The 16,324-nt window shown below is 34.9% G+C and overlaps 2 protein-coding genes across 2 annotated transcripts; one reads left to right on the forward strand and one right to left on the reverse strand.

The window, feature by feature from the left end:
• Positions 1-381: 381 nt before the first annotated feature.
• LOC18613106 (Ribosomal protein L14) lies at positions 382-2,053 on the forward strand. Its single transcript, XM_007050171.3, has 5 exons — positions 382-523; positions 681-782; positions 942-1,071; positions 1,177-1,289; positions 1,838-2,053. The coding sequence occupies exons 1-5, from the start codon at positions 521-523 to the stop codon at positions 1,892-1,894; spliced, it is 405 nt and encodes a 134-aa protein (XP_007050233.1). The 5' UTR covers positions 382-520; the 3' UTR covers positions 1,895-2,053.
• Positions 2,054-2,347: 294 nt separating this feature from the next.
• LOC18613107 (serine/threonine protein phosphatase 2A regulatory subunit B''alpha) lies at positions 2,348-8,960 on the reverse strand. Its single transcript, XM_018128429.2, has 12 exons — positions 8,076-8,960; positions 6,576-6,818; positions 6,341-6,446; positions 6,097-6,196; positions 5,869-5,974; positions 5,617-5,707; positions 4,483-4,624; positions 4,021-4,168; positions 3,783-3,892; positions 3,403-3,559; positions 3,206-3,331; positions 2,348-3,108 (listed from the first exon to the last, which is right to left on the reverse strand). The coding sequence occupies exons 1-12, from the start codon at positions 8,241-8,243 to the stop codon at positions 2,968-2,970; spliced, it is 1,638 nt and encodes a 545-aa protein (XP_017983918.2). The 5' UTR covers positions 8,244-8,960; the 3' UTR covers positions 2,348-2,967.
• Between the last annotated feature and the right edge of the window lie 7,364 nt (positions 8,961-16,324).

Below are 16,324 nucleotides of genomic sequence, written 5' to 3' on the forward strand. Positions count from 1 at the left end.
AGCCAGATTCGATCATAGGGTGGTTAGTCGGTGAGAGGTAGGATAAAGAGAATTTTGTTTTCAATAAAAGAGAAAAAAACTTTAAAAAATGAAAACTTTTAATTTATATAATTTGATAATTTTTAAAATTAATAAAAAATAAAAATATTTGAAAAATATTACCATGTCATAAAATTAAATGAAAACATTAACGTTTGACAAATAACTGGATTTACCTGTATAGTAACAAATATTCTTTTCATATTAATAGATCATTTTGAATATTAATAATTTCGTGTAAAATTATAACTAAAAATTAGTAAGACAACGTGTTTTACTCAAATTATTTTATCACTCACTGGGCTTTAGAGTCGCCATCATTTTCTAAGGACTGAAGCCCAATAAACCCGTATTGGCTCTCTAAAACGCTAGAAAGTAGAAAGTCAAAGGTACATATATTGGACAGGCGTTCGTCAGAAACCCTACCTCGCCCTTCCTCTTTGCCTCTTCCGCGCCAAAGCCCTTCCCCAGTTCTCTCAAAATGGTAAGCTTGCTACAGAATTAAAAATCCCTTTACTTTTTACATCTCTTGTTGTTTTTTTCTCAGCATCCAAACAACAAAGAGAGAAAATCATACCATGATTTTCCATATGAATATAATGATAATAAATATTATTTTATCTTTGAATTTGTTTGTGCAGCCGTTCAAGAGGTATGTAGAGATTGGAAGAGTGGCTCTGGTTAACTACGGCAAGGACTATGGCAAGCTGGTTGTCATTGTCGACGTCGTTGATCAAAACAGGGTACAAATTATTATTATTATTATTATTTTATATTTTTGGGTGTTAATGGGTTTTAGTACTGTAATTTAGCTTAGATTTAGGTGGTAGAAAAGTGTGATTGAAATGGTTTTTTTTGTTATGAAATAAGCTGTATTAATGGCTTTGTTAATGTGGTTGTAGGCTCTAGTTGATGCTCCTGATATGGTAAGAAGCCAAATGAACTTTAAAAGGCTAACTCTGACCGATATTAAGATTGATATCAATAGGGTTCCTAAGAAGAAGACTTTGATTGATGCAATGGAGAAAGCTGGTGGGTGTTAAATCCGTAAAACTTATAGGAAAAAGGGTGGTCTTTTCTTTTTTCTTTTTTCTTTTTTCTTTTTTGTTGCCTGAAACTTGCTTTATAATGGTGCAGATGTGAAGAACAAGTGGGAGAAGAGTTCATGGGGCAGGAAGCTGATCGTGCAGAAAAGACGGGCATCCCTTAATGACTTTGATAGGTTCAAGCTCATGTTGGCAAAGATTAAGGTCAGCAAAATCATTCAAGTTTTTTACATTGCACTTTTCCCATGCTATGCTTACCTGGTTTTTGCGGTCCTTTGAATTTTGTTGTGTTTACTTTAGTACTTAATGGATGTGAGATTGGCATAATTCTAAGTACACAAAGCTGATTCTACAGCTGCCATGGATAGTAAGCACTGCTTCAAGAATTTGCAGTGTCCAGGGCACTCATTCCATAATCCTTGTTCAAGTGTTTAATCTGGCATTGACCTCTAGATATGTAGCTAGTCCAGTCCTGTTAGGGCTTCTCTATGAATGAAAGCATGTGCTTTAACTTTTGAATGGAAAAGAAGTTGAAGTTAATTTAGTACACTTTTCTTGCTGTAAAGTGCACTGATAGTAGGTTGAGATTTAATGGTTTAAAGATTGGGAACCAAGACATGATATCTTAAGCTCTTGAATATTGCGCTAATACACATCAATCATAGTTGTAAAAATTTTGTTTCAACTCTAGAAATTGTTGCTTGATTTTGTAATTTGGTGATCCTGATGAACACTGCAAATTTTAACTGCAGAGGGCCGGCATTCTCAGACAGGAGATGGCGAAACTTAAAAAGGAGACTGCGGCCTAAACTTTCTTCTATTTAAGCCTTTCAATCTTGTTATACTTTTCCAGTTTTTATTAGATTGCATCAATGCACCAATTGCAAACCTACCAAGTTGATTTTTTGCGTTATTGTTATCATGACTGTTGCTTTATTAAATGTCTCTCCTGACTGGATGTTGCCTTTTTTTTTTTTGACCTTTTTGATCAAAGCCCCATGCCCATAGAATATTACTTACTAACGTTTGTTGGACTGATGACAAAGATTTAACTCGAATTATAATTATCTCAATCATTAGCTTACCCGACTGTTGTGTACCATGTTTTGGGTTAAGAAAAAGATGGGTGCTTTGAAAACCTACTAACAAACCGATGGCTTCCAGCGAACCTCTTCGATGAGACCCTTCAACCCTTCCCAACCCCTCTGTAAGTTGATATGTAAAAATTTAAGTGAAATATTTTTTCAAGTCCTGAAAGCCAGTGGAAGAAAAACCTGATCATTTTCACATGGTGATGAATGAAAGAATATAGGATTTCAGTATCCTTCCTGCAATGTTGAAATTTCAGTGCTTTACTGTGTTTTTTTCCCCCTCCCTTCTCCCACTATGAATCTAAAAAAGAACAAGTACCTTATGGGTAGGGAAGGGGGGAGGTTCTGTCTAGCCGCGAATAGGCCCACAACACGTTAACTAGGCAAGCATGCTATCCACCTCTCCATCCGGGGCTCAAAGGCAACGATAAAAGCAAATGGCTGTCTTAACCAATTAACAAAACGACTTTTAAAACAGTTGCAGACTGTTGATTTGATACCTGGGTGATGATTAATTAAGGATAGAGATCATCCCTCCCTCCCTCCCTAAAGAAGCAATTAGCTTTCCTGACTGGAGATTTCACTGTGGAACTTGAGTGCAGCACAGCATAATTGCAAATAGCCTGCAGGTGAAATAAGGGCATAAAAGCTCTATGACCCAACTTGATATTTGTGGCTGATGAATTTGCAGCTCCAGATCACCATCATCTGCAGTGTCTCCATGTAGCCAAGCTTTCTTCATTCACCTCGAATATATTAGACAAGGTCCAATAAAAGTCGCCCCACTAAACTTAAAATGGAGCTTCAAGGGACTCATCCCAAACTTCAGCACTCCCATTTGAGGCATCTTCAACATCTTCTTCCATTGAAAGCCTGATATACTCTCTATGTGCAAAGCGATCCCACTCTGTCAAAGTTGGATCCTCACGTTCCTGATCACACAAAAAAATGCCAAACAGGTTATTGTCAACCCAAAGAACTAAACTAGCATTCATTCAGTACCCACTATCCAATCACGCAATCACTAACCTGCCTAATCACGAATGGATCACGTGTTTCAAAAGCCATAAACTTGTTAAGATTGAAAAGGATGTTAAAAACATTTCCTGAAAGTTTGCACCCTTTCAAGTCCTGTAGCGTGATACAATCTTCTCTCTGCAAAATATCAACAAGTTAAATCACTTCACATGTAACAAGCAAATAAAATGTAAGAAAGTAGTCTTAACCTCAGGTGCAATCATGTCGAATATTTGACACAATATGTCCTCAAAGAGCACAGGTTCTTGGGCCATGCATTTCATACGATGCAGCTGCTCCTCATAGAAAAATTGCATTTCATTGGGCGTGAGCACACCATTTCCATCCAAATCTATACACTTGAACCTGTAAAAATAACAAATCATATGTAGAAAAGCTAGGGTAGTCAAGCTGGGAAGCAAGCTATAAGGCACGAAACAGGGGTATGCTAAAAATTTATGTTCTGCAATTATAGCAAGGAGTGTTGCATGCCAAAGTGCATGTAAGAATCAACTCAACTTTTAATAAGTAAAACTCCGTAGGGTAATCTATTTTGGAAAATGAGGGAGGGGAAACAAATAAAAAATACCAATATTCAAGACTAGGCTCAGATGATTTGTCCTCCTCTGAGAGCATGAAGTAAACAAAGTCTTCATACCCCATCTTCCCTTCCACCTCACTAGTAAACTGATGTGGAGCCTGAGATGGAATTTTCATGTATTAACTCAGCCAAAGTAAACCTCAATATAGGAAAAAGGTTTATTGTACTTGAAAATGGAAACTAATTGATTCAGAAGTTTAGAGAATTAAGGACCACAACAACCAACCTGCGAAAAGATTCTATCAACAATCCTGTAGGTAAGGGCATGATTGCCGAATCTGATGAGGTTTTCTCTGTCAATGAAGAAATCGTGGTCTGTGTCCAACTCCCAAAACTTACAGTATATAACATAAAAGTGTTCATATGAGAAGTACCTAGAAGATGAAGCAAAAAGAGATTTTATAATTTACATCATTAAAAGATGAAGCAAAAATGCAAGCTCTCCGCTATGTTCAAAGGTTTGCTGACCATTCAGAAAGAAAAAGAGGAAGAACTTCCATGCTTTTACTGACCAACTAAAAAAGTAGAGAGAGACTGCAGCCCAAGTTTGCATATTGCATCAGATATGTGATTGAAAAAGAAGGAAGTATAATGTTCTGGCTATTCTTCAAAAGGACTGTGAGAATTTGTTTGTCGTTGCTTTAAAAAAAGCAGCATATATTCTAAAAAGGTCCACCTGGATACTAACCTAAGGACTTTGTTAATGTCCTCTTCCTCATCAGCATGTTGCAGGGCCACAATCAGATTTCCACGTTTCAGCTCCCTGAGAGTAAGACGGCCATTTCCCGATCTATTGATGTGATAAAATATTCTGTATATGACAGTTTCAGCTGGAACATTAACACAGAAATTTATGTTGTCCAGTATCAGTTATTCACTATTAAATGTCCAGTGATTGGAGTAACAAAAAACTAAATAGATAAATGAAACAATCCATGGAACCCCCAAATGTCTTAAACAATCAATCAACTCTTTTTGAAGCATCTTTTTCCAGCTTGATTATGTAGAGGAAATGTCACCCCCCACCCTTTCTCTTCTTTAATTTTAAAATCATTTGATGAAAACTCCTCAAGCAGAAATGCATTCTTACCAATCAACCACCATGATGTCTATGTTTAGAATCTTTGTTAACTTAGCCAGGATTACACAACTATCCTACAAAAACTGTATTCAATTTCTAAAAGAAATTATTATAATTCTTTATGCATTCTTTTTTGAGATCGATAAACTGAGAGTTTCATAAGCCAATGCCTTTGATGATAAAATGTGAAAGTACATCAATTAACAAATGAAAAATGTTAGTAGGTGAAAAATTGCAGCTTCAAAATCTATCAAGCCACTTTTTGTGAGAATTTCCCGAGAAATTATCAAATCTGCAGGAACAAATTCAGCCTTCAGACTGAAATCAGAATCCATGAATTGGCTGGCAGGATATTGTAAATGCATGTCAATCTTGCTTGGGCAAGGCTTCAGGTTTGATTCAAATAATATTAGCAATTTCAGTCTAAGTCATTCAGAACCCTATGCATACAATCCTGTTGGTTTCATTAACGTTTGTCCAATGGGCTCTTTGAATAATTGCATTACATTATAGTCCAAGTCAACAGGGTAAAACTATATGCTGTGAACTATGCATACAAATCCTGCCAAACTACATCATCATCCTTGAGATTGAACCAATCCATGGGATACACTGCAGCCAATGTAGCCGGTAGATTGCATGTTCAAGTATGGTTGTAGCTTTGCACATTAATTCACTTTTAAAGAATTAAGGCATGAAAAAAGGAAATCAAGTTTACTACTTGATGGTTATTTCAGTTACCATATCTATCTTGAAACTCAGGTGTGCTTCTCAGGAATTCTAATCCTGGATGGGTTGCCAAAAGTTCTCGAAGAACAGGTCTGAAATCAACCTGCATCCAAGTCCCAAATGAACTTATGAAGAAATGAATAAAATGTGAAAAACTTTAGGCTCTCAAAATGATAATTTTAACAGAAGAAACTGCTAACCAAGATGATTTGTTCTGAACGAACACACAAAGAAAACCTGAGCTGGGCGGATGGCAAAACAAACCTGAGTGAGGTGCTTGCGGCCTGGCTGCCTAAGAATTTCAAATGTTTGAGTTGCTATATCCATTGTCAGCATGTGGCCATCAACCCAATACTTAATAAAGGCATCTCTGAAGTCAAACAATAAGCTTAAGAATGCATGATAAAAGCACTTATTTAAACAGACCCATGTTTAAGCAATCAGGGTAATTCCTAGACATAAAACATCTATTCAGTTACAAAGATGCTCTACCTGGTCACTATTCCAGTACAGTCTACATCTATCTTTCTAAAAAGTGCAGAAGAGAGGAAAGATGGTAGCTTGCAAACTTCCTTTGTCACTGTTTTAAACTCTGCATAACCAGAGAAAAGGATTAATTCCTCTCGAATTTCAAGGGGATCTATTCACCTTATGCACTAGAAGATAGGAATGTTTTAAGGGGAAAAAATGACTTAAAATATAAAATGAAGACATAAAGATCAAATACACATCTCACCATCTATTTGCAATCCATTTAGAGGATTATTAAAAAGGTGATTAATTTTAGAAAGACATTGTTCTTTCAATTCCTTTGTTGGTGGACGACCATTTTGGAAATAAAACTGCAAGCAATTATCAGAAGTATATTTTTCAGCAATCAAATGTAGTAAAACCAACATTTCTAATCTAAGAAAGCTTTAAATTATATATAACAAATAGCCCACAAGAGGACTTTCAGTAGCAAATCAAACCTGTGGAATGACTTCTTGCATTGGTTCACTGACTAATTTCAACGGAGAGCCAAGAGCTGAAGGGCTGGACTTCTGCTTCGACATGCGAGGAGAACCAGATGAGCTTCTTGGAGAAAGTGGAGGTGCATTGCCACTGGGAAACATGGAAGGCAATGAATTGCTCCCAACAACATTTACATTAGAAAGGTTCACAAAGGCATTAACACTGGACCCTGCCTTTGCATCATCAATCAGAGATTTGACCTACACTCATATTAAAAAGTGAGATATGAAAGCTCATTGCATGACAAAACATATATTGGTTGAGATGAACCTTTAGTATGGTGGAAAATCTAGCAACCACAAAAGAAAATAAATTTAAAATCCACAAAATTTTCTAACTTATGATTTTTCCATATTCTATCAAATTCAGTCATAAAAGAAGGTAGCAATTATTCAATTGAGTAAATGAAGTAATTGTGTTTGAAAAAAACATAAAATAAGTTTAAAAAAAGATAAAAATAACATATGATAAAATAACAAATAAAAATAGAAAATATTAATAATAAACAAATGGACTTAATTCTTTTTTTTCATAGTATTTTTTATAGTGTTTTTTATATTCTTTATTTTTTTTTTCAACATTTATATTCAAAATTTACAATTATAATAATCATTTACAAAAACAAAATGTCACATTTACAATTATTCAGAATTGACAAATATCTTAGATAGATCAGAGCCTGTGGACCTCATCCTTTTAGTTTTCTGCGCCCTAGGTGCCCCTAGAGCGGCATTCCAACCACCAGGATTAGGATCTCTCTCCATAACCATCTTGATGCATAATATAAGTGCAATTTTCACCATGCTTACTAGACCAAAATTATATCACAGAATTATCATGTTCACTTTTCATTATAGCACGTATCACGACATTAACATTTAGTCAAAATCATGCAATCACGTTTAAGAGCATAAAACCACCAAACAAGGTACCCTATGACCATGAATCAGAGTGATTGCTCTTGATTAAAATGAATCTATGTTTGCAGCCATTTGTACCTCTCTTTAGTGTTTTAAATCACAGTGACGTCATCAACAACGGTAAGCCCCATCCGACACACAGTATCATAAAGTATCGTTAATAAACAAGTCCTTTTTTTTTTTAATGTTTAAGTTTCATATGTCCCTTCTTAGAAATAACCAATTTTTACAGTCATCCAATCCTAGCAACTTTTTCTTATCATTTTTATTTGGTGTGCAAGTCTTTTTGACCATCCATTCATTGAAACCTACAAAGATCATAAGATTAACATCATGGTGAACTCAAAGGCATCATATTATTAATTCCCGTGAACTTCAAAATGAAATAACTTTCACATTACAACAATTAATACCATTAGACACTATATCCAAAGGTAAGCAGCCAAATAAAGTTAAAAAACAAAATCTAATATTAAAACAGAGACTAACAAATCAATAATAACAAAAGTTTGATAGATAGATAAATAAATAAATTACCAGATGGCCGGTCTCTGGAAGAGAAAGCCACTGCGAGAACAAGTCCTCGACAAGTTGAGGACTGGTTTTTAGTGCAAATGGAGACACTTCAGGAAGCTGCAAGAGCTCTGGGTCCAAACAAGCAACATCCTCCAATGCATCAACTTCCATTTTTATAAATAACGACATCTCGCCGACCTTATCAACCACACTAAAAGTCAACACTCTAAAACCCTGACTCGTTCAATTCTTCAAATGTAACAGTCCACACTTCACTTTCGCGATTTCTCTCAGTAAACGAAAATGAAAGAATCGCGCTTCGGAATTATGGTTTCTGAGGTGAATTGACAACACTGTAGAAATAATTGACAGGTTTTACTACAAATTGTTAAAGAAAGTGACTGTACAAAATCTTTTTTTCCACTGGAAGGAAAAACGTCCCGCTTCAAAGCACGCCCTTCCCCCAAAACCCTAACTGTCGAGTTACGAAACTGAAACAATAAACTGACATACAAATTCTCCCAAGCTTCTCGCCGAAGAGTTGTCTGTTTTGGCTTCAAAGCAAGAAGTAAAGACTGAAAATACTTCCCTCCAACAATTTCCGTTCGCTTTTGGTCCGGAAAAGGAAACAAAATGAAAAAAAAAAAACAAACCAAAACAAAATCAAAGATGCCAAGGGGATAATTATTGGCGGTGAATCTGAGATAAAACGAGGAATTTAAGTGAAGGATTAAAAGAAAAAAAAAAAACATAAGAGAATTCAGAGTTTTTTTTTATTATTATTATTGGTTTTTCTTACAGAGAGAGGGGATAGACAAGAACGAAAAAGGAAACCGCTACGAAGAATGGGGAGAGAAAGAAAAAAGCAAAGAAAAGAGCGAAGCGCGTGGAGCGGAGTGTTTCGGTGTTTGTAGGTAAATACTAGTATCCGTATAGTTATACGGTTTTACTTGGGTTGACCCAAGGTCATGTCATCCGCATTCCTTATCCGCTTTGCTGACGTAAACATTTAATAATTTTCGGTCATCTATCTATTCATCGACTCCCGTCTGCCGCTTCCCGGTTGGCGGTCCTTGTGTTTTAGCTGGTTCATTTCGGTTTTCAAAATTTTTTTCATCTTAATCAAATATTCAAATTTAAAATAAATGCTAAGATTAAGAAGGGAGAAACCCATTTCCAAATGATTTGACTTTAACTTTATCAAGTGGTATCAATCGTATTCAACTTTTCATTGATGTGTAGAGATGATAATGAATACTCTTTAATTTGATATCTACATATATATAATTTTTTTATATTGAAATTTGAGATGATTATGAGTAGTAAATTTAGTATCCATTTCGAATTTGGATAAGATACAAATATCATCACGTAGATATTCGATATCCAATATTTATTTATTTATTTTTAATTATTTAAATTATTATTTGAAATATTTTTTTTATATTTGTGGGAAAGGAAATATGCTTATTACATCATTTTAGGCCAGAAAACGCCTATACTATCAACAAACAAAATTGTGGTTATATTGGATGGTGGAGAATCCAATATGTGCAATCTCAAAGGTAAGTTGTCATGGTGGGTGAACATTCAATCCGCATATTAATTCGCTTCACGATAAATGTGAAGTATAGTACAGTCCCAAGATCGATGAAGTAACTCCCTAATGCGTTTAATTTGTATATTCGGATCCAACTGCAAATTTTGATTGATCGTCTTCTGCAAAGTGAGCAAGGAGTTTGATTCTACTTGGACTTTCCTGAAGCCCTTATCCCAACAGAGCTTTAAACTCTAGTATAGAGCCCATAGTTCTACTTGCAGTGAGAAAGAAATACCTATTTTGTAGATAAATCCTTATAGCCAGTTTCCAACTTCATCTCTAATCACCCCTCCTGCTGCAACTAACATTGGTTGGCCCCTCGCACTGCCATCGACATTGAGCTTTACAAAGGAATGTTTTGGTAATTCCCAAGATATTAAGGACTCTTTTTTCACAACATCATGATGTCTCATAATATTGTCCCAAGCTTCCTTAGAGCGGGTCCAAATCTGGTTCCATGCATTGTTTGGCCAAATAAATGTTGTATCGAACACAGACCTGTTTCTCCAGTGCCATAGTATCCATTTGGAATGTATAAAAATGGTTCCCCATGGTAATCCCGCAAGCATTTTCTCGCTTTTCATATTTTCCAGTACCAACTTTGCAAATCCAAAGAGAAGAAGCTACTTTTTTTGAGTTCTGGTTCCATCTGCAACCATAAACTTCTACTAGAGACACAGTCTTTCAGGGCATGAATTAAAGTTTCTGCTCGGTTATTACAACGAGGGCAGGAATTAGATATGCCAATATTCCTTTTTAACAACCACGTTTTGGTCGACAATGAATCATGAAGAATCCTCCATATGAAAACTCTCACCTTTCTTGAACTAACGGTTTTCTAGATATGTTGCCAGTTATTACTTTGTGAAGCTTGGTTGCTGAATTGTAGCTCATAAGCGGATTTCACAGAAAACAGTCCATTACTTGTTGGGATCTAGAGGGTTGTGTCCTCTGCATTGCTAGTAGGATCGATCATTACTACTATAATCGTGAGTATGATATTTGTGGGAAGTTCTTGTTCCATCTGCTTCAAATCCCAATTCCCCACCTCGTCACAATAACTGGCTACCGGTAAGTTGATTTTTGCATCAGATAAGCCTTTAAGTGCATGGTTTAGCAGTGGTCCGCAGTTAAGCCAGTTATCTGTCCAGAAATATGTATGGTGACCATTCCCAACATTCTTCCCCAAACCTTTTTCAAGTACTGACCTACTTTTTAAAATACTCTTCCACACATGTGAGTCAGTTGGTTTAGACTTGACTGACATAAAATCTACATTCTGAAGATATTTATCTCGTAATATCTCTATCTAAAAGCTTTCCTTATGTTGCCAGATCTGCCAATCAAGTTTAGTAAATAGTGCTAGGTTAAATTTGCGAGAGTCACGGAGTTGCAATCCACCTGTTTCTTTTTTTGCGCAAAGTGTATCCTAGTTTATAGCATGAATCTTCCTTGTATTTCCCATATGGCCCAAATTTTGATTCAAACTATCTAATGCTTTGATTGTTGCCTCTGGTAGAAAAGAAGTTTGCATTAAATAGGAGGCCATTGTACTGGTTATTGATTGAACCAACGTTATTCTTCCGGCCATTGACAACTTTCTATTGCTCCATATCTCTAACCGTTGCTTGATCCTAGATATCAACCCAGAATATGTTTCCTTTGTTGTTCTCCCATGCAACATTGGTGTTCCAAAGTATTTCTCAAAATCTTTGGTCAAGGACATCTTGGTAGTATTACTTAGCATGTGAGCTTGAGGACTGCTAATATTTGATGAAACTAGTAGTCTTGATTTTGAAAGACTTACTCTTTGTCCTGATGCCCTACAAAGGCAAAAGTGGATCACCTTGTCGGATGCCCCTAGTGGGTGAAAAGGGTTCTGATTTTTACCCATTCCAAAAAATGGAGAATGTGGGAGTTTTGATGGTAAACATTATTAGGCTCACCCATGTATCTGGGAGCCTAATTTCTTTTAAAACTTCCTGTAGAAACTTCCATTTTAGTTTGTCATAAGCCTTTTTCAGGTCTTTTTTTATTGCTATAGCTCCTTCAGTTCTTTTCATCATTCTCATTGTATGGATTGCTTCTTGGGCAATAATGATATTGTTTGTAGCATGTATGCCAGGAATGAAGCTACTTTGATTTTTGCTGATGATGTCACTCAAAAGTGGTCGCAATCGACGAACCAGTACCTTGCTAATTGTTTTCATCATGACCGAGCATAAGCTAATTGGTCGAAATTGGGTGATCTTTTTTGGATTTTCCATTTTAGGGATAAGCGTTATTAATGTGTGGTTCAGTTTAACTAGGAAGGTACCAGCGGGGTAAGCAGTCTGTACCATTTGAAATATATCCGAACCTAATGTATCCCAATTGTTGTGAAAAAATGCTGCTGGAAACCCATCAAACCCCGAACTGTTGTTTGAGTTCATTGATAGGACAGCTCTCTTGACCTCTTCATAGGAAATAGGTTCTGATATTTCCATGATTTTATTTCCCCTCAACCTCTAGTTTGAGTTCCTTGGAAGAGATATTTGTTCTCCATCATCCTTGAACAAGTCGCGATAAAACCTTACTCTTTATTTTGACTTGGTCATAACACCAAGTGTCATCACCTTTCTTTAAAGCCAAAATCTTGCTTCTCCTTTGTTTACCTTTAACTACAACATGGTAGAATTTGGTATTTGCATCCCTATATTTCACCCAATCAAGTCTTGCTTTCTGTTGCCACATGGTTTCTTCTTGGTATAAAATTAAGTTGTATCCTCCGCCAATATGAGCTCCAAATGTTGCAAAAAATCACTGTGATTTTTGTCCAGTTGAATCTGAATCCCTTTAAGCGTTGCTAAAACCCGGCTTTTCCTATTATAAATGTTCCCATACTTTTCTTGTTTTCATTTATTTAAGGCAGTTGATAAATCTTTCAGAGCTATTGGTATATCTACTTCTTGTAAGTTCCAGTGCTCCCTGATAAAATCTTTAAATCGTGGATGAGATTGCCAACACAGTTCAAACCAAAACTGTCTATCCAAAGGCTGTTCTTGCTGAGTATTTTGACATCTCACCAAGATAGTGTGGTGCTCTGAGTGAGTCCTTGGCAAGATCAGTGCTTGGCTGTGCGAGAGAAGGTCACACCATGGTTCATTGGCTATTGCTCTATCTAGGCGAACTCTGGTTTAATTCAACCCATCCCTTTTATTACACCTATTTTAAAAATCATTTATTGTTTAAATTTTAATTTTAATAGTAGTTTACTTTTATAAATTTAATTATAAGGGAAACGTATAAATGTGAATTGTGAAATATAATTTTTTTTATAAGTACTAGTTCAAGTTCGAATAATTAAGTAATCATGAAGAGGTTAATATTTTTGTTTACACAATCAAGTAGTTAACAAGCAGTGGGTAGGGTGTTAGGGTTCGAGTAAGAAATTTAAAAAATAACTGAGTAGTTGTAGAGTTATCTTACTTATTAATAGGTTTCGAAGTAAGGTACCTCAAATTACCAAATACCTTACTCATTGACAACTCTACAATGAAAGTTATCAAGATCGAAGTAAGTCTGTACCAAAGTGGATCATTCTCCTCTATAAAAGAGTTGGGACATCCGTGCTTGATGATGAATTTGAGAAGACTTCAAGATTTGCTCAAGCATGCTTGAGGGTTAAGTTTGTTGGTGAAGTTTTTCTTGCAAGCCACTGCAATTTGGAAATTTGAGTTTTGAAGAAAAGATATGAGAGGAAAAAACGTATACAAATTTCATGTTGAAACTTTAATTGGAAATTTGTAGGCAAATAACAATTTATTTATCAGTTGGATTTCTAGTATTCTTTAAAATCGAGAATGTCATCTGAATAATTCTTTCACACTTTGCTTCAAAGGTCAACGACTTGATCTTGAACAATGTCCTCTAATTCACTTCAAGGGTCAATGACTTGATTTAAATAATGTCTTCTGATTAATGGGTTGAGACCAATATCAGCTTTCTTTAGAATTTCTTTACTTGAGACTTGAGACTTTGGAAAAGTTTTAAGTTTTCAAAATTCTTCTCATTCTTAATTCTTTTGAATTGTGTCAAATGGCTTGGAGAAACACTGTATTTGTCAAATGACTTCCATTTTTAGTTTCTTTGACTTTATCTTTAAATTATTTTAATTTAATTAATAATAAATCAGGATGATTTATAGATAGTTTTTTTATTGGTCCAACTTTGAGATTTTGAGTTTTGATTTGCTCGAATTTGCATATTATTTTTAAATTATCTTAATTTATTTAAAGATAAATTGAATAACTAAACTTTGATTTTATCTCCAAATTATCTTAATTAATTTAAAGATAAACTAAATGACCAATGGATAAATTTTAATTGACCAAATTCAGATATTATCTATAAATTATCTAGATTTATTTATAGATAAATTGGATGACTAATAGACAAGTTTTAATTGGTCCAATTTTGGATTTTATTTCTAAATTATCTCAAGAGATAAATGCATAAATCAAAAGTGAATTTTAATTGATCCAACTTTGTGTCTTTGAGAAAATTTAGTCAATAAATTAGTCAATAAATTAATGATATGGCTATCTTCAATGATGTCTTCAAGTCTACATGGCGGAACATGATTCGTCTTCAAAAATTTTCTTCAATTTACCAAATTTGGACATGTGACATCTTATAATTGGATAAAAAAAAATTTTCTCCTTTCTACAAATGCCCCATCAAGTCTTGAAGTTTAATTTTTTTTAGTACCATATTTACTTGCATTCTTCACTTGAGAAAAACTATTACATATGCACTAGACATGTTATTATTATGTTTAAAAGAATTCATGAACAACTTGTTGGCTCCATTAGTTTTTGATGATAATAAAATATTCTCATTCATTTGTGTCTAATATTTCTACTTAAGTGTGCAGGACAAAAATTGTATGCAAATAATAAATCAATCCGTCAAAAGTGTATATCAAAAATCACATGAATGAGAAAAATGATTAATCAACAAAAAAGAAGGTCCTTAGTTGAATAATGAAGAGTATTGGTTGGCTAAAATTCAAATTGGAGAAATGACGGGCTAAAGAGTATTGAGAAACAGAACCAACTTAGTCAACCAAGAAAAAAGTTAGTCGACTAAGTGCACACTGTCAGAAACTAGGAACAGAAGACAGAGACGACTTAATCGACTAAAATATCGATTAGTCGACTAAAAACATTCTGCCAGAAATTTTGAATTGTGCACTAGAAGATAGATTAACGGCCAAAATTTCTATCAAACTGTTTCCAACAGTCAAAAACTGTCTAACTCACATCAGAGTTAGTTTTCCAAGTATAAAAGAAGGTTCCAATGGCTAGAAATGCAATTGAAGGCTTCTAAGAACAAAAAGAGCTCAAACTAGCAAAAATTCTCTGCACTTCACTCTAATCTTTATATTTGAGATAGACACTTCACTTGGTACCATTCAGATCAAGCTAGTGATCATATGTACATTCTCATTTCTTTTCTTCTTGAATACTTAGAGTGAGTGAGTCACTCTAAAGGTTTTATTCAAGCTTGGGTTAGCTTGATTGAATGTATAAGTTCTAACTTAGCTTAGAAAAGTTAGTTGTTGGATTTTGATTGATCCCGTGAAAAACCATTGTTATAGGTTGTGGTTGAGCTTTTGAAAAATTACTTTAGGTTTTGGTTGAGCCTGTGAAAAACCATTGTGAAAGGTTGTGGTTGAGCTTTTGAAAAATCACTTTAGGTTTTGGTTGATCCCGGTAAAAACCATTGTGAAAGGTTTTGGCTAAGCCTAGTAAAAGCCATTGTAAAGCTTGGTGAAAGCTTGTGAATTTCACTGGTTCATAGTGGATTAGTTTAGAAAATCATTGGTTGGATAATCAAGGTAGTGGATGTAGGTCTTGGACCAAACCACTCTAAATTCCTATGCATTATCTACTCTGTTTTTATTTTCATTGCTTTTCAAATTAATTCTTTATCTTACCAAGAGCCAAAAAGTGCTATTCACCCCTCTCTAGCATATTTATTTGGGACCAACAAGTGGTATCGGAGCTAGTTCCCTGTTATTAAGGTCTAACACCCTTGGGAATATCTAAATAGCTCTACAAAAATTAGTAGTTACTGAGGGACAATCCACAAACAGACCACCTCTATTTGATGGCTTTAACTATCCATATTAGAGTATTAGATTGTCAATTTATGTTAGGGCTTATGACTATGAGATGTGAGATGTCATTACCGACGGTCCTTTCATTCCAATGATTAAAAATTCAGTTAATGGTAAGAAAACTCCTAAGGATAGAAATAAATGGACAAAAGTTGAAATGAGGAGAGCACAAATCAATTCTAAGGCTGTGCACACTCTAATTTGTGCACTTGATTATAAAGAATATGATAAAGTGTCCATGTGCAAAAGTGTCAAGGAAATTTGACAAAAATTAAAAGAGTTATATGGAGAAATAAAGATGCAAAAGGAAGAAAAGTCAAAGAAAAATAGAAAATCGAAAAAGTCAATGGTGGCTGCAACATTGTCAAACAGTGATACTTCAAGCTCGAATGTTGAAGAAGAAAAAGCTGAAGAACGAGCAAATTTATGTCTAGTGGTCAGAGAAGATGAATATGAGGTATCTTCATCTCCTTGTGATATTTCAATTGATAAGCTTCAAGAAGAATA

This window comes from Theobroma cacao, chromosome 1 (genome assembly GCF_053813885.1).
Source record: "Theobroma cacao isolate CCN51 chromosome 1, ASM5381388v1, whole genome shotgun sequence".
Lineage (NCBI taxonomy): Eukaryota > Viridiplantae > Streptophyta > Magnoliopsida > Malvales > Malvaceae > Theobroma > Theobroma cacao.

Bases quoted from the DNA above. Each gene is read 5' to 3' on its own strand.
- LOC18613106 (XM_007050171.3), top strand. The intron at 783-941 runs GTACAAATTATT...ATGTGGTTGTAG, and splicing joins ACGTCGTTGATCAAAACAGG to GCTCTAGTTGATGCTCCTGA. The intron at 1,072-1,176 runs GTGGGTGTTAAA...ATAATGGTGCAG, and splicing joins TGATGCAATGGAGAAAGCTG to ATGTGAAGAACAAGTGGGAG.
- LOC18613107 (XM_018128429.2), bottom strand. From the start codon at position 8,243: ATGTCGTTATTTATAAAAATGGAAGTTGATGCATTGGAGGATGTTGCT. The intron at 3,893-4,020 runs GTTGGTTGTTGT...ATTCCATCTCAG, and splicing joins TTGATAGAATCTTTTCGCAG to GCTCCACATCAGTTTACTAG. The intron at 3,560-3,782 runs GTATTTTTTATT...TTATTTTTACAG, and splicing joins GAGCCTAGTCTTGAATATTG to GTTCAAGTGTATAGATTTGG.